Source organism: Centroberyx gerrardi, chromosome 16, assembly GCF_048128805.1.
Source record: "Centroberyx gerrardi isolate f3 chromosome 16, fCenGer3.hap1.cur.20231027, whole genome shotgun sequence".
NCBI lineage: Eukaryota > Metazoa > Chordata > Actinopteri > Beryciformes > Berycidae > Centroberyx > Centroberyx gerrardi.
Genome location: NC_136012.1, coordinates 16,524,226 through 16,547,451, shown reverse-complemented (window position 1 = coordinate 16,547,451; position 23,226 = coordinate 16,524,226). Strand labels below are relative to the sequence as shown.

The window sequence follows — 23,226 nt, the reverse complement described above, 5'->3', positions numbered from 1 at the left end:
TGAAGTGGCATTTTCGGTCGGCCAGGAACATAAATGTCAGATGCTTCCTCCCTCTCCCCTCTCAACCTTTTTTTCTTTCAATTTCCCTCACCTCCCTCTCAACGTCCCCCTGCTCCTTCCACTGCCTCTTCTGCCTCCCGTCTCAATCTGCCCTCCTCTCCCCTGCCTCTCTCCCTCTCTCTCCCCAGAGTAGTGCTAGTGGTAATTTTGCTTTCAGACGAGAGAAGGCCATGGAACACATGGAGACGCAGGCTGCTCGGTTACCATGGTACCACTGGCCAACAGGAATGGTGCCAAGACTAGGGTGTATGTGTGTGTGTGTGTGTGTGTGTGTGTATGTGGGTGTGTGCATGCGCGCACGAGTGCGTCTACACGTCTGGGTAATGGGTGTTTAGCAGGCCTGCCAGACCTGTCCCAGTCACTGCTCTTCCAGGCTACCAGGTTCTCCTGACCCTCTGCTGCAGCCCAAGGACACACTCCTGTCTCTCTAATTAAAACACAGCCTTGGCACACACACACCACACACACCACACACACGCACGCACAAACACACACCCTGCAGGCCTGCAGCTTAAAATAACCCTAAAAGGAACAAGCAGAGCCATCATCCCCTGCACTCAACACCTCTTCAGAGTCCACTCAGTGTTTTCTCGCCCTGAAGCTCTGACTACTCAAACGGCGCTCCCAGGCAGAGGCCGCCTCGATCTACAGGAACATTCACAAAAACGAAACACCGCCTTCAAATGTGGCGGTCATTTATTGAAGGAGTGGTCATAGATGTTGCATTTGTTATCGCATGACCTCCATGCAACAGTACACTACTGCTGCACAGTCGCTCCGCCTTCAAGACAAGTTTTTTGGGAGAATTTTGCTCAGAAGGCGCAAAGGATTGTTGGTAAACCAGTCAGTGTGGCAACAGCCTGGCAACAATTCTGACAGCCAGTCATTTTAGAAGTGTTTGTATTCAGTGTTTGAATTTGTATTCAGTGTTCTAGTTCAGAACAATTGAGAAGGAATAAGCTAAAGTGTCTACTGCAGTACTAATGCAGAATAGATAAGGCATAATGAAAAACGAAGGACTCCTACAATGACTAAAACTTCAGACTTCTCAAGATGGTTTGCATTTTGCTGCATTATGCCTCATTATGCCTCAAGAAATGGCAGAGAAACTTGTTCCACCACCAGTTCCCAACCTCGCTGACCTCTGCCACAATTTGCTCTGCCCATTTTTGTTTGCAAGTTTAATATATGCACAGCCCACATTGCTGAATCTATTATCTTTTTTGTTGGTTGTTAGCATCACGCAATATTCACCATTTATGTTGTGTGTTGTCAGAAAAGCTTTACTGTACGTTTTCTATCTAGGGACCGCAGAGAGCTCTTAGCTGTGTGTGTGCTTGTTATGGTGCAATGCTTATGTTGTGTATTGCTCCAAATCAGCAGACTACTGTGGACGTCCACACGTGACACTCAGCATTGAGACAGCCTCTTCGCTGCACTCCGTCTCCAACAGACAATTTAGCATGTTTACTTCCTCGTTAAGCGCATGAGAGGCCCTGATGGAGGAATCCCAGGGAGGCAATGGCGTCCTGTCACCGCGGGTTACCATTGCTGCATGATTTAATGGAACTGTCTGTCAGAGGGCCAAAGAACAGCCTGACAAGCAACGAGCACACACGCACACACACACACATACACACACGCATGCACACACACATACAGTATATACGTGCAAAAACACAATGGGGATGGATTGTCAAACATCTCTCTCTCCCTCTCTCTCTCTCTCTCTCTCTCTCCTCTCTCTCACACACACACACACACACACACACACACCAAAAAACAGAGCACAAAGCAAAAGCACATATGTCCAGAGAGGATCTGGCAAGAGCTAAGACAGCCAGAGATGAACACAGAAGTGCTCAGAGCACATCCAGAGAAATCAACAGCTAGAAAAACGCACATCACCAGCAGCCCCCCACCGAGAGCGGAGCCGAGTGCCAGGAATACGCTCGCTGCATCAAGCAGCACAGGTGTTATCAGAGCAGTCTGCAGGAGATCCCGCCAAAACCAAAGTACTATCACTACAGAAGAAGCACCGTGGAAATCAACCTCAACGAATGTAATGAATGGTTCACAAAGCACTTAGCAGATTGGGTGGAAAACTCCATGCATGATGAGGACCCAAATCCAAAGCTCATTACATGTGGCACTGCATCAGAAGCTCATGCAAGCCAGTGTGCAGCACTATCCCCCAGCTCGAGGCTGATTTCCTTCCCTTGCTCCGCAGTAGATGAGGTAGAGAGCAATCACATCAGCCTGGCATCAGGCTGCTCTAAAAGCCTTTCCTCTATTGTATATTCCCCCCATCACATCCCAAACTGGCAGGACAGAGAGCTCTGATTAGCATCAAAGCCTTTGATTGCCCCACTCAACAATCAGAGCTGTTCTCCTGCATGATGCCTGCGGAGATGCAGAAGTGTGTGTGTGATATATATATGTGAGTGTGTGTGTGTGTGTGTGTGTTTGTGTGTGTGTATGATTGGTGTCAGAGAAGGAGACAGAGAAAAACGGGAGATCTTGCTAGGTGTGTCAAATTTGCTCCTGTGCAAGCATGTGCACATTTGCTTGTGTACACATGCACTTTGTGCTGTGATGTTTAGAGATGAACCTAAAGGCTCCTCTAATATGCTGGCCTCTGAAGCTCTCCTCGCTCTCCTTTTGATGTTGCACACAGCGGCACCATTCTCTAGTCTCGACCATTCACTCTGGCCCTGAAAATAGGCTGCTTCTTTAAAGATACCTCTCTCTGTGGCTAAATATGATTAGCCGCAGAGGACATTGTAGCTCTCTCCACAGCTAATACATTTAGTATGGATTGTCTGAAGGGTAAGGATACAGCTAGCAGAGAGATCAATATTCTAAGTCAGAGTCTGTCTGGAGAAGAGGAACCATGCTGGGAGATGGTTAACTGTTCTAAAGCAGCAAATGCTGTCTGGAAGCACTGAATGCCAGGAATCCCACAATATCGAACACTTCTTCAAAAGGTAATGCTTAATGCTCAAGCTGGGCGATGGGGCATGTTGAGTGTCTGCATCAGACAAGGAGCTTGTTGAAGATTTGTTGTGGATATCTCCAAGGATGGGAGATTATATAAGGCAAATCTGGATGATTCCTTATAGTCTATAGCGTAGCACTTAAGACCAGAGCCCCATAGGGCCTTGTCTCCATAGGGCTGATGTCAAAGTAGTGCTCTAAATAGAGAATAGGGTGTCCTTTGAGATAGAGGGGAAAAAGGACCCAGATTTAAGTGGCTTCATTTGCATGCGTGAATCCCTTACTTAAGCCCATTTGAATCGCACACACAAGCCCATGCAGACACAAACGGACGCACACACACACAAATGCCCAAGCACACAAATACACACATACTCACACAGACACATTTCTCCCCCTATTCCTAGAGTCAGAGGACATTAGCACTGCGTCTATTTCTGGAGGCCCATTAAGGCAGTAAAACATTTAAGATCCACACAGAGTGATTCCTACTGTCAGAATGACCCGTTCTTTCCCCATTTCTCCTGCTCATGTAAAAAAGCTGACACGAAGCTTGTGACAGAAACATGTATTTGGTGCCGTTCTGGATTCGGCTGAGTGGGCTGGCATGCAGACTGGAAGGGTGGGGTGAAGGGATGAGGGGATGAGAAGAGTTAGGTGGAGGGGGGTGCAGTCGTTCGCCCGCCAAATGGGTCCATTTTGCTGAAATGTGAAGCCTGCACTTTCCTGACACGCTATAATAAATCTATCAATTGTGTGTGTATGTGTGTGTGTGTGTGTGTGTGTGTGTGTCGGTGTGTGTCGGAGTGTGTGCGCTATGCATGAAGAGGAAATTGGTGGCGTCTAAACAGGAAATATCCCCTTCCCTTCCCCTCTATAGAGGTGACACTCACAGTAACAGCTAACAGCTCGGCTCACCATAACACAGGGTGGCATATGCCTTATAATGGAAATACATTGTACCAGTAACAGACACACATACACTCACACACACACGCACACTCACACGCACAGCGCCTAATGTGGGATGAGTAGACAACCTTGTCTGCCTCCCATCTCAAATCTATACATGAATATATCATTTGCTGTCCAGTGAAGACTAAATCCATGAAAGCAGGGATGCTGGGGTACTTTAATGTGAAATGACAGGCTTCTAGGCAGCTCTTAGAAGCCCAACAAGCTTGAATAGTCTCCATTTCCAGAAGGGAAGAATGCTAGCAGATCGGTAGCTTTACTATATATATAGCTCACTACAGCACACAACCCTGAACACCCCCTCAGCCCATGTTTCACCCTCCTCCCATCTGTTCGCAAATACAGGTCCTGGATCTGTAAAAAAGCAAACTTCGGCAGAAGTTTTGTGCCGCCATCATGGCCCTAAACAAGCTGTCATCACAGACTACTTGTTGGTTAAATTGTCTTTATGTATCTCTGGTGCCAACCTTACCTACACGTCTGTGTGCTGTGAACTGTTAATGTCTGATGTTACCATTCTTTATTGTTTCTCTTTTCTTATATGACTGTTCTTTCTTTCCATGTGCAGAATGTAAATTTCCTGTTGGAGGACAATAAAGTATCAATCGACTTTGCTAAGGGGCTGGGTTGTGCTGCTCCTGTCAATAATATGCATGTAGATGTGGTTTCTCAATGTGCCTACTGGAACGCTATGGACCAGTCAATATCCCACTATGCATCTCTGACCTGTGGGTATACTCACCCCACTCTTCCTTCTGACCTCTTCCGACAGACATCGATTTTCACAGCAACTCGCACTCGTGTATGAATTTGACAATTGAGGAGATTGCGCAAACAGAGATGCATGTAATATACAATAACATGTGAGAAGAAGAAGATGAAGGAGCTTTGAGTAGATACGCAGGAATATTTTTCTCATTATTTTTTTTATATACTTTTTAGATATCAGATATTTTTCTTTTTTCTAACTCACCTTTGGAAAATTGAAAGTATTGTAGAATCCTGAAAGAAACTACAAAGAAGAATCCATTGCTGATGTTATTGTTCTCTTGCTCACAAAGTACAGTGTGTAAGTGTGAAGAGTGCTACACCATGGATGTATGATATGTGAGGTGCTATTCTAGGGTGAGAATGTGTGTGTGTGTGTTGGTGAGGGAAGGCGGTATCTAGGTCTGTGTGATGAATCTGTTTCAGTGGCAACCAAGGTGCTGCGAGCGGCATGCCGTCTGTTAATTCACATTCACCGCGGGTGGCTACAGTCTGTGGATGATGACGCTGAGAGGTGTTGAAAAATGGACAGAGAGAGAAGACAGAGAGAGACTTCACAAAACAAAACCTATGACCAGAATGATCCCCATTGTCAACTGTTGGCAAAACAAGTTTCAAGTAGAACTATAACTCCGTGGCATTCACTAATGATCTAGTTCCCTCATGGCTGCACCCCAGTAAATAATTGCCCAGAAAAAAGCTTTGAAATTGCATAGTGTACACTACAGCAAATAATGTGAAAAAAATGGGCTTTACAATAGAAATATTTCACCTCAACATGCCGGAGTGTAATGCTACTCTGTGCTTCTACTGTATGAGTAAAATTAGCTGGAGCAGCAATCTGAGCTATAGCGAGGTTATAATCACCAACTGGTATATCTGATCTGTGAGCTGTCAAGTCTTCATTAACGTCTTAACTGATGATTGCAGCACAGCCTGCCATGTTTATTTCAACAACGATTATAGCCCACGTTACTTCCACGCAATCATAACCATCGTCAGTGATCCAACCAAGCTGTGCAGAGTTGCCTCTCAAGAGTATGCAATGGACATGAGTACATTAATCTATAGATTTTTTTTTTCTCTCCCCCTCTCTCACTCCCTCTCTCTGTGCCTCTGGCCAAACATTAGCAATGATCTTGCATCACTCCGCATTCATTCCACTAATATAGCATATAGCTGCAGATATACATTTGAAGCATCCCACATATCTCCCCTCATTTTTTTCTATCCCTCCCCCAGTCTGAGTCGGATTCCCAGGGGGAATGTGCTCAGCTAAGATAGTCCCGCTGTAAATAGCTCCTTCCCACCCAGGATCACACAACAGAAAAAAAAAGAAAAAAGTAAGGTTCACAAAGTGTTTCCCTGGGCTCCGGGATCAAGGAGGACGTAGTTCGTCCAGGCCAAGCTCAAACGCCATAGAAGACATGACGAACTAATGTTGTCTGGACTTTGACCGAGTGTTGTGTGGGTTTGATACGGCTCTGTCTCTTCTTCATACTGGTTGCATCACCTCTGTCCTCTGTCTTGTAAAGAAAAAGGAAGAGAAATACTGCTCCATCACCCACATCACATTAACCTTTGTATATAAAAGTATAATGGAGAGGATTTGACTGAGGGTGAGGGTGAGGGTGACGCAAGGACAGACATATGAGATATATTACTCACATTCATTCATTTTATACCTCCCTCTGTTTCCTCCACTGCCTCTGTGTGCTGACCCATCTCTGGTGCTGACCCAAAAAGACTAGAAAGGGAAGCGCATCCTCCTATCACCAGCCCTACACCCTACATCAGGCTGCGTGCTCTGCAGCTACAAGGAGCTCGGCGCTGACTTCCCCGAGGTGATCATCCCTCAACACGCCTCACAGACGAGACTCATTTCTGCTCGCTCCCAGATGGTAGAGGGATCTTCCCACCTCAGTCAAGACCGCCGTCGTTCCCCATATTCCATCACAGACAGAAAAACGATAGATGAATGTACCATGAATGCAACGGCGGTTCCTCGAGGGAGGGAAGGAGAGCTCGGGAACAGTGGGGGTGTTTCCACTCGGTGTATAAGCTGTGTTGAACTACTGAAATATTAAAACGTTCTAAATACACCCCGAGGTTACAGAAGTTAGATATGGGACTCATCTTATAGTGGCAGCCATTGTGGTTCATGCATTATCATGTACCTATGCTAATAAGTCTTTCTTGTACATTATACAGTAGAGCAAAATTTAGCATATTTTAAAACAAAACTAGAAACAACCAAACCAGAACAATCCAATGGCCAAAACTAGAGAAAAACTTTTATTTTATACCAAACAATTCAAAGAGCAAAAGTGCAGCATTAGTTCAGTTCAGCAAGCATGCATTACATTTACAGCAGCTACATGTGTAAACACTGCATAATTAGTGTCTCTCTGATTCATGTTACACCTCACAACCACTTCCACTACCTCCTCATTTACTTGCATTTGATTATACTCTTTAGTTTTCTACCTTCCATTTTATAATCATTGCTTAGACTTTTTTATTACTAGGCGACTTGCAATCATGTTGATTCATGTTGACTTAATCTACTGTTTACACTTATTCAAAGTCACTCCAGATAAGAGTGTCAGCTAAATGCTTAAAATGTAAATTTTGATGTCAATGCTGGTTTGCCTGCACATGCTCTCCCTGCATCTTCCTCTACAGGTCTCTTCAGTGGTGTGTGTGTGTGTGCATGCGTGCTTGTGTGTATGTGGGCGTGTGTGTGTGTGTCTCCCAGGTTGATGTTGGCCAGAGTGTGCCCTGAATATTATCCACCCTGGCCAGACTCACTGCACCGGCTGGTGTTGATCTGATTCAGCTAGTATAGGCACATTGGGAGAAACATCTGTTTGGAACAAAATACACTCACACAGACACAAATACGGTGTGCGCACACAGACACATACACACAAATGCTGCTTGGGCACACACAATACACACACACACACACACACACACACGTAAACACTATCTGGAGATGGCATTGAGCATCTGTTTGGCCAGCACTAGCGCATTCAGTTATTGTGAAACACTGGCAGGAGCCCCGCATTGGCCATGAGAAGCTTTTCTACTGCAGCAGCGTGACTGGGTGACCGAGCAGCCGTCCAGTTGTCCGCTCGCCTCATCCACACACACCCACACACACCCATACACACACACGCACACACACACACAGCCACCACGTTGTAAATTCAGCTCCCACTAGCCCACTCCCCCATCCTACCCCCTTTTCCCAAGTCATCCATAAAACACTCATGCTTTTAGCAGCATTCTGAAGCTTTTTAAGAAGCTATCCATTTAACAGCATGATTATCTATCTGGTGTCAGGGCGATCTATCTAGCAAAGCGATAGGGTGTGTTATTAACGCCCTCTCCTCGGGCACAGGTGGCAGCTGTTTAGAGGACACGCAAAAAAAAAACAAAAAAAAATTCACACATTCTCAACTACTTGATGTATGTGTGATATTTTCCATATGTACACACTGTAATTCATGCCACAGTGTGACAGCTTATTAACGATTCCTTATTGCAAGGAGAAAGTGGTCAATCAAATATGCTATGAATCATACGCACACGTGGACACACACACACACACACATATTATGCACACACACACACACAACTTGCTCTTTCAAATGAAATGCCAAAAAATTCACGCTCCCAGCATGCATCTTGGATCTTGCAGGCCTTGAGATAATTCCATGTATTGTAAATATGAAGGTGACGTCTTATGCCAGTCTGTCATGTCTCATCTTAACAAATGTATCTCTTCAGGGAGAGCCAGTTTAGCATTTAGTGTGTACATACATCACGTCAATGTCACTTTACAAAAGCACCCCATTTGTATTACTGACAGCTGGGTGAGGCCAAGGTATGCAAGTATGTGTTGGTGTGTGAGTGTGTTTGTGTGTGTGCGTGCGTGCATGTGTGTGGGTGTGTGTAAGTTGGAGACAGAGAGAGCGAAACAAAAAGGGGGGCAGAGACGGAGAGAAAAATAAAACGGGGCAGAGAGAGAGAGAGAGAGAGAGAGAAAGAGAGAGAGAGAGAGAAAGCAGACTAAGGCAGAGAGAGAGTTAAGCCAAGGCCTGGAGGAGTTTCCAGTTATTTACATATGCAGATTCTGGTCACCCTAGATCCCTACCCTCATCAAGAGAAACCAATTAAAACTCTCTTCATTTAATGTTTACCTTAATTAACCGTAACAATTAATGGCTTTCCAAAGTCCTATTGTGGCTTTTTCAATTAAAAGCTGCCTGTGACAAAGGTTGCCATCCAGTCCTATAAATCATTCAGACAATTCTCCAGTGAGAAGAAGAAGTCCATCCCAGGGCCAAGTGAATGAGTGAAATAGGCTCATATATCACTATTGTTTCATTTTGTTTTGTGCTTCATCCCCTACCTGGCTTTAAGGGTCCAATCTTCTTTTTTAGATTAGTGCCAATGTGGATACTTGGCTACGTACTGTCCAGAGGACTGTGTGTGGATATGAATAAGTAGACGTGCATGAGTGTGTGTGTGTGTGTGTGTGTGTGTGTCTGTGTATGCATGTACTTGTTAGCTTGTCTGCATGTTCACGTACATGTGCATGTGTGTGCGTAGGTGTCCCGCCATCCAACCAGCAGCACTCGTACTGGTCAGCAGATTGTTGGGTGAGACCCAGTGGACCATTAGCTGTCCGTAGCTGCCAAGGCTGAGAGCTGATAATGACAGGTGGTGTACACACCCTGGAGGTCTGACAGGCTCAGGGCACCGTGCCATGTAACAACAGCCTTTACTACTGGCACCAAAGCTGTGATGGCAGCCTTTAACGCTGGCACTGACACAGCTATGGCAGAAGTATCCCTGGCAGTATCACTATGGCAGAGATGGAACAAGAGCCACCATAGCAGCCATTACTACAGGCGGCTAAACTAAAATGGCAGCCATTGTTAATGGCAGGGGAACCACTACGCTGTCATTACTATTGGTGACATAGTCTTGGCAAAATGCATTCAAACCCCTATGCAGACCGAGATGACAATTCTGATTAGGAGAATAACAATGAACCTGTGGGTTACGTATTCATTTCAGCTATTTTCACTGCAGAATCTTGCTCAGCAACAGTTCTTTGGTAAAGCCCCATTCACTGACACTGAGGATGTTATTGTCCGGGATATAGAGGTCCAGATCTGTTTTCTTTTCTTTTCCTTTCCCCGTCATTGTACAATACGCTTTCAAACTGTCAGTTCACAGAAGAAGCAGTCCTTCTTGTCCGCGCGGAGACAGCTCGGGAAAACGGAAAAAGGAGATGAAAAATTCTACTTTGAAAATCACATTTTAATTTCCTCCTCCTCTCCCCGACACCCATTTCCCTGCCAATCCAGCTGTGTTTAATGTAACGCCACGGCTGCATTTTCCCTCACCGCCGCCTGCCAAAGTAAATACCCTGCTGACCCCTCACACATATAAACACTACACACACACACACACAAACACAGAGCACAAATCAGCAGGAGCGTGTGTGTGTGTGCCTGTCCATACACACACACCTTTGTGTCCTCCGCCCCCACTCAGCCTCTCTCACCCAGTGCAGAACACTCTGATTTGCACTAATCTCTCGGTACACTCTCAGGGCTATTGTTCCTTTCTACTGTGAGCTTATTCATGTGCCACTCACCACGCTCTCCTCTCATTTTAATACTCCAACTGTGCCGGCAGCTAAAAACAGTTTTAAGCCCCCTTCTCCTACTGTTTATTGAAAGAAAAAAAAATACTCTCACCTCCTCTCCTGTGTGTATGATCAGTGAATTGTACTGGGTATGACCGGTCATTAAAATGGCTAGTAGGAGCTGGACACTGTAATATTTCCATCACACGCTTTGTTTATACAGGCGGCCCGCAGGCTGCCGATGGACAGCGTGTGCTGAAAGCTCTGGCTGATGTTCTGATTTGATGACTGTTGCCATGGTGCCGAGATGGGAATAGAGGAGGGGTACCTAAGCTAGAGACATTCACACAGAGAGAGGGAAAACAGAAAATTAACTCTCTCTCTCTCTCACTCGGTCTCTCTCTCCCTCTCTCCCCCTCTCTCTCTCACACACACACATACACACACAGCCCTAACTACGCATCAACCTCCAGTCCACTCCGGTAGGTCTTCCCTTGGATCAGTGGGCTGTAAAGGGCCAACATTAGGACTACAGGGTGGGGTCCAACATTCTGACAGCTTGTCAAGCACAGGAGCCTGCATGGCTAACTACGTGATGAGACCGCTTTAAAAGAGAAGAAAACAACACAACCGCACTCTAACCAGGGTGGCTACAATAAGGAACCCGGTGGATCCGTGGCAGCTCTTCAGCCTCTCCTGCACGGCTGGAAGGGTGGTTCAATAAAAGCAGTTTCTAGCTCCAGCGGACGTGTTTATAGCGTTTCCTCTGGCCAAGCACGGCACCAGGGTTAAGTTGATCATCTCTCACTCTGGTAAAATAGCCAGGGGAGTCCGTGTACCACTAGATCAACTCTACAACTTAAAGACCCTAAACGTTACAGCTCAGATGATCGATATGGCACTGAGCAATGTTCTTTACGAGCTAATAGACAAATCCATTCCTGCAAAACCCCCTGGGCCTAGGGGAGCCGAGAAGGGAGTTAGAGTACACCGCTGTTTGCCTGGCGTTGCCACTTACGCCTACACTTGCACACTCGCACACACTGCTGTATCCCAGTGTCTGTCTGTGTGTGTGTGTGTGTGTGTGTGCGCGTGCATGAGTGTGGTTGTGTCTGCACATCCGTGGATGTCTCTCTGTCAGAGCGTATCGTGGACTGGTGATTCCGGTGAGGTTATCGTGGCTACAGAACTGCCAAAAGGAGATTCATGTCTTCTAACATCAGAAGGAGGAAAAACACATAAAACCCATTTCATTCAGGTTGCTTAAATGCTCTCCTCTGACCCTTGTGGATAAGAGAGCTTACATGGAACAATTGTAATTCCCTTACTATCTAATTAAAAGTCAGGATTGCCTAATAACTGTCAAGGTTGCATCATCAAGAAATCTTTAAAGTCAGATGGCAGGATTTCCATCTGAAATGTAAGCCTGTTTAACACCTGTTGCCATTTCATCAGGTTCCATCAGTTCATCTAAATGGTTTCCAAACATAGCCATAATGCCTGTCAAATGACTGCTAGCTAGAATGAGCAATTAAAACTAATATGATAGCAAAACCTTGCTAAGAAATTATAATGATGGCTCTCTAATATCCTGTGCAACATCTTTGCTTGCCAGCAAGCCTTTCTGTCTTCCTATCTTCCTGGTGCCTTCTCTTTGTCTTTCTTTCTGCAGTATGCCTGCTCATTAAACCATAAGGTCACTCTTTCACTCCACCCTTCTACCCTTTGTCTCCATGCCCTCGCTAACCTTCTGCAACACTTGCCTCCTTTGAACACAGCTAGGCTAAACTAGACTGCAAAACTTTTGCAGATCATTATAGGAATAATGGACCGTGTTTATAAAGGATGAAAGTCCTCTAGTCCTCAAGGAGCAACCTGGTATGTAGAATGCATGCAACATTGATGTTTAAAATAACATTTGTGGTTCTTGTGTTTCAAACCGAGGACAGTAGCTCCACAGTAGCCCACACAGTGCAAAAAAATCTATGTGGGCTCTGAGGTTGCGTTCAAAATTTTAATATATTATATACTTAATATTTTAAGGGGTAATAGCAGCTATCTAATTTGGGGGCAATATGCCTTCATTTAGTGTGAAAATATTCTGAAGACCTGGCAGGCATCTTCTCTGTTACAGTGTGACTGTCACATAGACTCCCATTCAAGACGGAGAAGATTGTATTAATTTTGCTTATCCTTCACTTATTGTAGACTAGCATATTAAGAGAAATGGAAATTAGTTGGGATAGATGTGCATAAGCCTCTGGGTCCCTTTCTCCAGCAATTGTAGTAAATTTTGGAATAAGTGTGCAATGCAATTGTTGAACATAGATACTGACAGAAAATTAACAGAATTGTCTGAACTTTGCACTAAAAATATTCATAAATCCTCCCAAACATTTAATGTGAGCTAAAATAATATGAATTTTTTTTTTTTTTTTTTTTTTTGAGTCACATGAAAATAATGTGCCACTTGGTAAATTATTCTCATATACTGCCACAAACCACCATGTTAGGGCACTTATGTACTTATCTATCTATCTATCTATCTATCTATCTATCTATCTATCTATCTATCTATCTGTCTATCCATCGATCCAATTACTGAAACCTTTGGATCTTGGAAGTATTCCAGTTGGAATTTTTGGTCTGTGATATTGATCGATGTAACAGTGAGCCCAGAAATAATGCATGGCTTAGACAAGAAAAGAATAACATGAAACAAAAATGGTCTGAGATATGACTATGCTCACATGAAAACTAAGAAGCACAGCTGTCAAGTGGTAATAAATTAACGCTGAATGAAAATTTATAAATGCCCTGCATTTCAGGTCAAATTACTTTAAGGTGCCCAGCTGTTGGATCACAGGGCTTTGGAGCAAAATGCTATTCAGCTTTTGTTAACGGCTGATTTCTAGCTATTCCTTTTTCATTTAGTAATGTCCTGCTTGGAAATCCACTCCAGGTGCTGTCAGCCTGCTAACCTGCAGATAAAATAAATTATCCAAAATACTAGCATCCCCATACTGAATAAATACTGCATAGTATCACATATGCATATGTGTCCTAAAACTGTATTCAGTTGATGGTGTGGTCCTTGGCTCGTGAATACTATACTGTATATGTATATTGTATATCAACATATAAACATAATGAATTATATACATTACATATAGCATATAAACATATAAACATATATAACATATACAATATAATGAAATAAAAATATATACACATATCAAAATGCAAGACATCCAAAACATGTCCTGCATGTATTGGGTTGTTACATCATAACTGAACAATGTTATTTTTGAGTACTACTGCTTTCATCAGGCCTGATTGCTAACTTGGGGACTCTAAATGTTGAAGGCAATTTGCAAACCCATTTTCTTCAAACCATTTTCTGCCAGTGTATGGCGGAAATGGAACACTCAAACCTTTCCAGTGTATTAATTTAGCACTGTGATCAGACAGCTATAAGGGAGTTGTCAAGTTTTTAAAAAATAATGGACATCCTGCGGCCAATCAGAATCAAGTGCTTACCCTGGCCATGGCATAATTACACAGATATTTGCATTTTAGCACAGAAACGTATCTACCATAATGACTTATAGAGTCTTTCACTGGCCTGGTGCGTGCAGTTGCCTTAGAACCTCTTTGCCTTGGGAACGCTTTATGTATGAAACGTGTAATGATGTCAAACCAGGAAGCTGTCTAATACATGCCCATGGTCAATTGCTGTGTCAATGCCAAAAGCAAAAAATACGATAAGCACTTATAGACAAGAGTAAATCCACAACTGATTAGACTAATGCAAGAGTGGTCAATTAATTAGCATCTCATTATAGGACCGTGTTGTAACCCAGATAATACAGCTAATCTAGTTTTTTTATTATTCCACACTGCAGTAATTCAAAGACTGACATCCAATCCATCTGCTCTCACTCTCTCTTTCTCTTCCCCCCCCCCTCTCTCTCTCTCTCTTTCTCATTGGCACCCCCACTTCTCTTTCTCTCAGCATTTCTGTCAGCCCTCCCTCTCCATTACTAAGTGTCAATGCCATTGGCAGAGAAGAATTTTCACATTGATTAATATCTTTGCAATGCTTTGGCAGCGGTGTGCGTGTGTATTCACGTGTGTGTGTGTGTGTGTGTGTGTGTGTGTGTGTGTGTGTGTGTGTGTGTGTCGGTAGTAAACTCCAGCTGAACTACACTTTGTCTTTCTACTGCCAATCTCCTCTGTTCTACTGTTGTAGTGTCGTCAATTCGGGGTGTTGATGTTTGCCTGAGTTTGTCAGCAGGTCTGACTGGAGCTCGAGAATGCCTACAGCCTTCCTCAAGGGAGGTGTCACAGTTGGACATGCACACACACGCACACACACACACAAGAAAGAGAGTAAAGACAGACATCTGTAGAAACATGGGTACACACAGACACTCTGTCTCTCTTTCTCCCTTACTCTCTCCTAGTCTGTCTCACAAACACACACATCCACACACACACACACACACACACACAAACACACACGCTGACTAAATTGACTTGTCAGCTTCAATCAGACCAGGAACAATAGGATTCCTGCCAGTTTGAAGCTGACATCATTAATAGGTTTGGGAGGGGGCGGGCTCTGAAGACAAAGGGAGTGCAAGGTCGGGCCGACTTAAAATGCACTTTCATTTTGGCAGGGACGTTAGCTTTTTGATTTCGGCCCCTCTACGCCGACGTCTTTTTGCGAGTGGCTCTAACTTTCATTATCGCTGGGAACAGAGGGGCGTGTGAGACTTTGTTGTGCTGATGGAGAGAAATGTGACATCCATAATGCATTTCCTATTAGAGGATGCCACGCATGGACACACCTGGCCACGTGTCAGAGGGAGATGGACAGGAGGAGGATGAGAATAAATGGAGGGTCGGTGGCGAGAGGGGGGAAAAAAAAAAGTTGCCAAGTAAAGGATACCAATGCAAGAGAAAAGAACAGAGAAAGGGAAAGCGGTAATGTATGGAGAACAACAGGGAAAGGGAAAAAAAAAGTGCTGTAGAGGAAAAAGGAGAAAGGGATGGTGTCAAGGTTGGGAGAGCCACAGGACATACGGCTCTTCATGTGACATATTAATATTAAAAGCAGGAGCCACACAGTGATAAACCATCTCTCCCAGAGCATTCTAGCAGTAAAGCCAAATGCTTTGAACATTCAAATCCTCTCCTCTCATTTCTGCCCCTTCATCCATCCCCATTCGCTTCTCCGTTTCCTCTTCTCCCACGCCCATCTGCCTCCTCTTTCATTCTGACCCTGGATAAAGATGAGGTCCGTCATCTCGAATGGTAATAACTTGGGTCCATATGCACACAGCCATCACAAATTGATTACTGTGTAATGCTGAAAGCGCTCTCTCTCTCTCTCCCTCTCTCTCTCTCTCTCTCCCTCTCTCTCTCTCTCCTCTGTGATTCTGCATGCGGTCGACTCCATGTCCAATCCCCCTCTCATTAAACAGCGCCCTGGGTGCATCCCAACGTAAACAAACCCATCCCAATCCCTCTCTAGCATGATCCCCCTCTTCCCCTCTCTCCCTCTCTCCCTCCACCACCATCTTTGTCTCGCACTCGATCGCTACCTGCTTCTCCTTCACCTGTTTTACCCTCAACCACTCATTCTTTTATTCTCATTCTAATTATACCATTAAATTACCATTTCTATTCTCTCATTACCATTTTTCACTCCCCCTCCCCTCTGTCTCTCATTCCCCCCCCCCTCTTCAGTTCTCTCTCTTTTTTTCTCTCTCTCTCTATCTCCCTTCCTTTTCTCCCCGCCAGTGAATACGTTCCACCTTTTTGAGGCACATAAACAGACAGTGCCCTTGGGGATGGGTTGGAGAGCTCTGTCTTTGTTTGTGTGCACCTCTAACTAACTCTCCATCTGCGGGGAGCCAAGCCAAGCCCAGCAGTGCAAGACAGATAGCTGGCACCCTCCCAGACTTCCCAGCCTCTTCTCTAGTCACACTCGTACTTCCCTTCCCCTCTCCACTGTTCCTCCCTTCCAGGCTATAGTTTTCCCACAGAGGCAATTGCCATCTGCCCTCAGGCTCCCATCAGCCAGTCAGGTAGAGGTTCGACCCCTACGATTCCTCATCCTTAGGCCTTAAACCAAAATCTCCAATGGATATTCAATCCTTTCCAAGCCGTCACTGTGGATCTCCGTCACCGGTCTTTCCTCAGCCTACCAACAGCCTCCATCCCTGGTCAACCCCAGGTTCCCCTCCAGCCTAAGCCCGCTCCAGATACAAAATAACCAATGCACATTTTTCTGTATTTAATCACATCAAAGAGCCTTCAAAGAGAAGGGAACTTAAGCATTAGCATTAGTTAAAAAACTGAACGAATTTCAATTGGGTAATCGCCCAAGGCTGTTACTTGAACCATGAAAAGAGAAATAATGTTATATGTTGTTTTTCTTCATGCTCCTATAGGTTACAGACTTCTTCTCTATAAAATATGATGCTTTGAGGATGTAATGTGAAATAGATTCAGAGGAAAAAGTGCAGCAACATCCTGACTTCAGCACATGCCGCATGCCACATGCCCTAGGTGAGTTTCACCAAACGAACTGCATGCACAACAATGCACCATCAACGGTACACTACACCATCTGCTAAGCTAGTGCCACTTTATGACGCTATATACTCTAAACTATGCATTTTACCTAGTGATTGGCAATCTCCTTGTAAGGACAATTACAGCACACATAGGAAGAGAGGAAATACGCTCACCGTTGTCAGGCTCAGACTTCCTGTCATGTTCAGTGTCGGTGAGAGAGAGGGCAGAGTTGGCGCGGCTCGACAGGCAGGAGCTCTGCTCAGACTTCAGGCCCCGCATCCACATGTGCTGCAGGCCGTGGGCAGGAGAGGGGTCCACCTCCGGCTCCGTGTCCACATCTGAACCCACTCCCAGGGAGTAGCCACGCCCGTGGACGTGAGCTGCGGGTCCGGAGCACAAAGCTTCCTCCTCCTCCTCCTGGTGCTGCTGTTGCTGCTGCTGCTGGTGGAGGTGATAGTCTGGGCTCCTCATCTGACCCGCCTTACAGAAGTCTAGATCTACAGGAGGGAGGGAGAAATGCAGTTTTTGGACATACATACCTCTAATACTGGATTTATTTAACACTGCGTTTATTTGCTTCACCAACCAAGATGACCAGGTGTTTGCTTGAGACAGGCATTTCTAAGCCAAATAATGAAGATCTCCCAAATTAATACAAGAGACCGGCTGTTATTTGAGCAGGCATTTTGCAGCACATGTCCAAATCAAAACGCCACCCTAGATTTTCCTTTACAGCTCTTACCATATGCAATAAAGACATATCCTGTTCGGACTGCATGACGTGTGTTATTGAGCTAGAGATGTATTGAACCGCTGCTCAAACAGAGCACTGATCTCATCTATATTCTCCTTGGTGGGGCGAAGAGATCAGATAAAGATCAAACCTTATTAATATTGACTCAGACTGAGCGAATAATTGAGCCTCATATGCTTTCAGGTATTAGAACACCCTCCAATCCCAAGCATCAACCTGTTATCTGAGAACATCAGATATACTGTGTAGGTCCTCTAGTTACACTTAAATTCAATTCAATTCAATTCACTTGAGCTCTACTTTTTTCCCTGCAGGCAGTTGAGTAAATTTACTTCTTTGCCACCTTTGTTAACTGTTTAGAATTTATACGTAGAAGTGATGAACTGATATAATTAGACAATAGAAAATCATGGTGTATATTGGAGGCTATACAATAGGCTACAGATAATACTGTAGGCTGGTACACTGCATGCTGTACTGAATACTGTATACTGAGGGGAGAAAGAGTTGCTTGCTTTCTCACTTAGTGTGGTTAATATGTGTGTTAGGTTAGGTCCTCTGAACAGGAACCGCAGTGTTTCAAGAAAAGCCACAGTCCAGTTGACCACTCCATTGACCAGTGATGTGTCCTGCTGTGCCTGGTTGATGGGGTCAAGACCAACTGCGGCTCACACACTGTTCCGCTGGAATTAAACCAACACAGCATTGGTCGCCACTACCGCCGCTACTGTTTAGCTCAAATTGACTGCAAGAGGGCAATTCAAGAGCAGATAGGCTATTTCCTTCTGGCAACAAACACGGATCGACGGTAAACTGAAAAGTCGTCTTATCAATTTGTTTTTTAAACAAACGCAGACTGCAAAAAAGAAGGTGATTAGAGGGGAAAAAGATTCAGTTGAAAAGCTATCCATCATCACTATTTAAAGAATAATCATTTCTGAACTGTTGCCATCTTCACCAAAAATTGACAATCTGGCATTTTTTTTTATCTTGAAGACTGCAAAGTACAGCAAGTGATGTTCATCACTTTCAGTCTTCAGTCAGTTTCCACCTGGCTGGCTCGTCCCCATAGACAACGATTGGAAACCACTGCTCCACTGCTCAAAATGGCTGCTGGTGCACACAATGTTGGAGGGGGATATAGTTATGGCTGCACAATAAAGTGTGTATAATCTTATATTGCAATTTTAGCTTTCAAAATTAATTAGTGTGGAACTTGACTATATTGAAATTTTATTTCATTTAGAAGGCCCACTGTAGTTAATAATTCAATTTGTAAATATAAGATACAGAAAGTTCAATAAAATAATATTGTTCTCCAAATCATCAAGTATTAGTCATGATCACTATATCTAGCAAAATAATCTTCCACTACATGTGCAGTCCTACTACTGGTAGGTAAATACACCTAAATTATTTTTACCCACCAAGTTTAAATAAATCTTTATGATATAAATTCAATGTATACATTAACTGGTGCAACTTCCATTAAAAAGGGTATTTTCAAAATAAATAAATATTGTTCTGAAATTATCAGTTTTCATAAGCCAGTTTTTCATATTATGGTAATCACCAACCTGAGTTCACCCACTTTTACAATATTTAAGTAATTACATTTAAGTATCTGAATATAAAACAAGTACAGATCCTGTACAGACCACTAGCGGCCATACTGATACGTCGGAAAACGGGCAGAATTGATTTCTGTCCGTTGGGCTGTTTTGGAACGTCAACATGGTGGAGAGGCAGAAATACAGTAGCCTAGCTTCACTCATAACGGTACTACTTCATAGAAACAAGTTGAATTCACTTGAACACATTGTTTTATCACTCACATTGGGATGAAAATTGGAAAGAACGTCTAGTTTCTTCTTTCTCGAGATTTTCCCAACACAACTTGTCAGCTCCGCGGCTCAGAGTAAACTGTCTGTGCTTGTCATTTGATTGTGCGTTTGTTTAATGTCGCCCGGCATCTCGGTTGAGTGGAGTTTTCCGTTTTTAAGCACTGTGATTGGCCCGGAGGTCCAAATACCGCCCAGCCGAAAAACTTTGGTCTTAAAACGAACCGAGCCAGTAGTTTAAGCTACTAAAACAGGTACAACCACCGGTGCTACTCTGTATTTATTTTTTCAGAACCGGAACGCGCGTTACTTCGTCAAATCACTCCCGGAACGACGTACCGGTGCGTTCCGGCCCAATGACCGATGACCCAATGACCCCCCTGGATATAGCCTAGATTTGTTTCCTCTGTTAAGAGACTCGAGGCCATCTCTTAGTCAAAGACGACCTCTAGAGACCATCTCACAAAGCGACATCTCACTAACGTTACCTGACTGACTGACTGACTGACCGACTGAACTGAATTTGCCGCGTGATGCCCTCGGCTACGCCGTGGGAAAAAGTAGCTGTTATTACAGTGGACTTTTTCAAATGATGCAAAATATCATATTTGTATTGTTATTTATGAATAATTTAAAAGTTGAGCTATTAATAAAATTTAGACTGTAACTAATTTTCTGTTTTTGTAAACACAATGTGGAAATACATCCATTATTCTTAAGTTAATTAAAGGGGAAGAGAAAAATATTTCAGTCAAGTGCCCTCTGCATTGATTAACGATCAGTGAGCCTCTTTTGTAAGACATCTTTTTGTGTGTTTTTTGAATTTAATGTATGCAATATAAATATACATTTTTATATACATTTAATTTACATAATTTACATAATAAATCACCTCTTTGAAGTAACTCCCCCAACACTGCTCACTGTGGGTAATGACAGGGGCAATGTAGAGGAGAGAAGAGAGGAGGTGTAAGTAAATGGACAGAGAGAAGGAGAAGAGAAACGGATTGAAAAGTCAGTGATGTTAGGGAAAATAGACAGATGGGAGGAGGGAAGCAAGAAAAACGGAGCGGAGGAGCAGTGAAGATGAGAAGAAAAAAAGATGAAGTACAAAAAAGATATGAGGAACGGGGGTGGGGAATTAGAGGAGAAACGAATTGGCTGATCCTTGTTGGGAACACCGTAATCCATTAAAAAAGTCACTGGAGGCGATGTCCCCCCTTAACAGTTGGTTACTTAGGTAGGGTATACTATATATAGCTCTGTTGCCCAAAGATGAACAGATGTGCTTTGCAGAACAGGCTGCCATTGACATTTCAAAGGCTGCTTTGGGGGGTCTTCTGCACCTTACCATATGACACTAATGGCAGGGGACACTATTTGTTATGGAAACAGAAAGGCTGAGTAACTGTTGATAAAGGCAAGTGCTCTTTGACATCACAATGTTATGGAAAACATCAGGGCAACCTGATGATGACTAATGGCCACTGATAGGTCGCCTTATGCGGGCAAACAATAAGACTAAAATTAGGCCTATAGCATGTGGCATTAAAACGGTCAAATCCCTGGAGCCCATTTCACTGTAAGCAGCCAGCTTGTCAGGTGTTGTGACTGTTATGAATGGTTAATAGTTCTTGTTAGCATGGTGCGTAGGTCTTGCTGAGTAGCAGGAGGTTGGGGTATGGGAGCAGTTGGAGAGTGTCTATTGATCACAATGAACCCTGCACAGCAGCATACTCCTGATGAGGTGCAGCTTCTCTCTTAACACCACACATGACCTGCATAAAGGCCATCCATCACAGCATGCACTGGCCCATTTCTCCTCCTGTCACCGGCAGGGAAGAATTTTGTGTGTGCATGTGTGTATGTGGTTGTGTATGTGTGCCTATGTCTGTCTGTGTCTGTAGCTATGAGTGTGTGTGTAATGAAGGGTGGTGTTCCACCCCAGGTGAGGCCAGAGAGGTTTGGGGTTGACCTAGTTTAGCTGTGGGAGAGAAATATCACCTCCGTAGAGGAGAGGTAATTGGCTGCCTCCGACTGTCCTTCTGGCTCATTGTAGACTGTAATAGGTAATTCACATAGGCCCTTTTAGAGGTGTACCTTTGTGTGTAAGTGTGTGTGTGTGTGTGTGTGTGTGTGTGTGTGTGTGTGTGTGTGTGTGTGCGCCAGCATCCATTAGAGTACATGTAACTATGCAACTGTATGTGTACATTTTCATCCATGCCTATCAGGTAAATGCCTCTATACTGCTGCTACCTGGCTGGGGCTGGCTGTAGTTGCTCTGTCTCTCTCGGTGGGAGCCGAGGGTCAGGCGTAGCTCGTGTGTATAGTCAGGTAGGGTTTCACGGGAAGTGTAGGAGCGGTGGTGGGCGCGTCCGTCCTCACTCTCGTCAGACGAGCTGGTGTAGGACATCTCCATTTCATGGCGCCCCTTAGACAACGGCTGGTAGGGTTTACTGTCCATCTCCTCCATGGCTTCTAGGGCTCCGCTTAGTCACTCAGCACAGCCACAGCACACAGCACAAAGTCTGGAGCCAGGGAAGGAAGGTGAGATAGAAGAGAGAGGGAAGGAGGGAAGGAGGGAGAGAGGGAGGGAGGGAGACAGGGAGGGAGGGAGAGAGGAAGCAGGATGGGTAGGGAAAGAAAAATGAAAGGAAATAGGGGGTTGAAAAGACAGAGTGGAGGAGAAAAATAGCATGAGAACTCTGTTATTGAACACAGTGGAACAATATTGCAACATCTGCTCATTCCAATTACAGTGCACATTTATAAACACTATTTGGCTTCTTTCATATTTCACAGGAAAGGTTAGTTTCAGATCAATATACTCAGAAGAGACTGCGATGGCGGCTGTTATGTCCTGATGTGTTTGAAAAGAAATTGGCCAAAATCAAGAACAGCACACAGTTCTGTCAGTAGTGGTTTCTATTTTCTCTAGCTAGGCGGCCATGATGTTTTATCTCTGCTTCACAGATCATCATATAATCATTGACAAGTTGCAGATAAATCAACACGTTTGTAACTGACCTCCATGTCTGTCATTCTCATTACACTTTGTGATTCACCAGATTCTGAAGTAACGATGAAACACTATTAGACACCGGTCTTTACGCTGTCACTGCCCCCCCCCCCCCCCCCCCCCCAAATAGAGCAATGATAAATCAGTTCTTTCAGCTCTATTCAGCTCATACTCTCTTGTTCTTCTCTCAACCACATCAAAATCTACTTCTGATAACGTCCTGCGCAGATTGCGAATACCGCCATAACTAATGATTGATTGGGACAACGATTAGAGCACAGGAGGAGTGATTAGAAAATACTTCATTCATATTAGTTCTCTTTCACTGTGCCCTGCCTGAGGCCTTTCCAGCCTATTTCCTGCAGATATAAAGCTTCTAAATGGAGCTTGAGAGGGTCATTGCTCATAGAGACAAAGTGCTATGGTATTGACCTCTTCAGGGAGTCCTGTAGTCCATATATCAAAGCCATTAGAGCGTGCCTGCTCAATACCTCAGAGATCTGCAGCACAGGGTGATCACCACTAGTCTGATACAAGTTTACAGCTGACCTTTCTA

The 23,226-nt window shown here is 44.3% G+C and overlaps 1 protein-coding gene across 1 annotated transcript in view; it reads right to left on the bottom strand.

The window, feature by feature from the left end:
- The window catches only part of tenm1 (teneurin transmembrane protein 1), a 120,408-nt gene extending 98,284 nt beyond the window's left edge, over positions 1 to 22,124 (bottom strand). Inside the window, exons 1-2 of the mRNA XM_071923920.2 lie at positions 21,908 to 22,124; positions 17,230 to 17,553 (exon numbers count right to left, since the gene is read on the bottom strand). Coding sequence (XP_071780021.1) covers positions 17,230 to 17,553; positions 21,908 to 22,124 — 541 coding nt within the window. The remainder of the gene's footprint in view (positions 1 to 17,229; positions 17,554 to 21,907) is intronic.
- Positions 22,125 to 23,226: the final 1,102 nt, after the last annotated feature.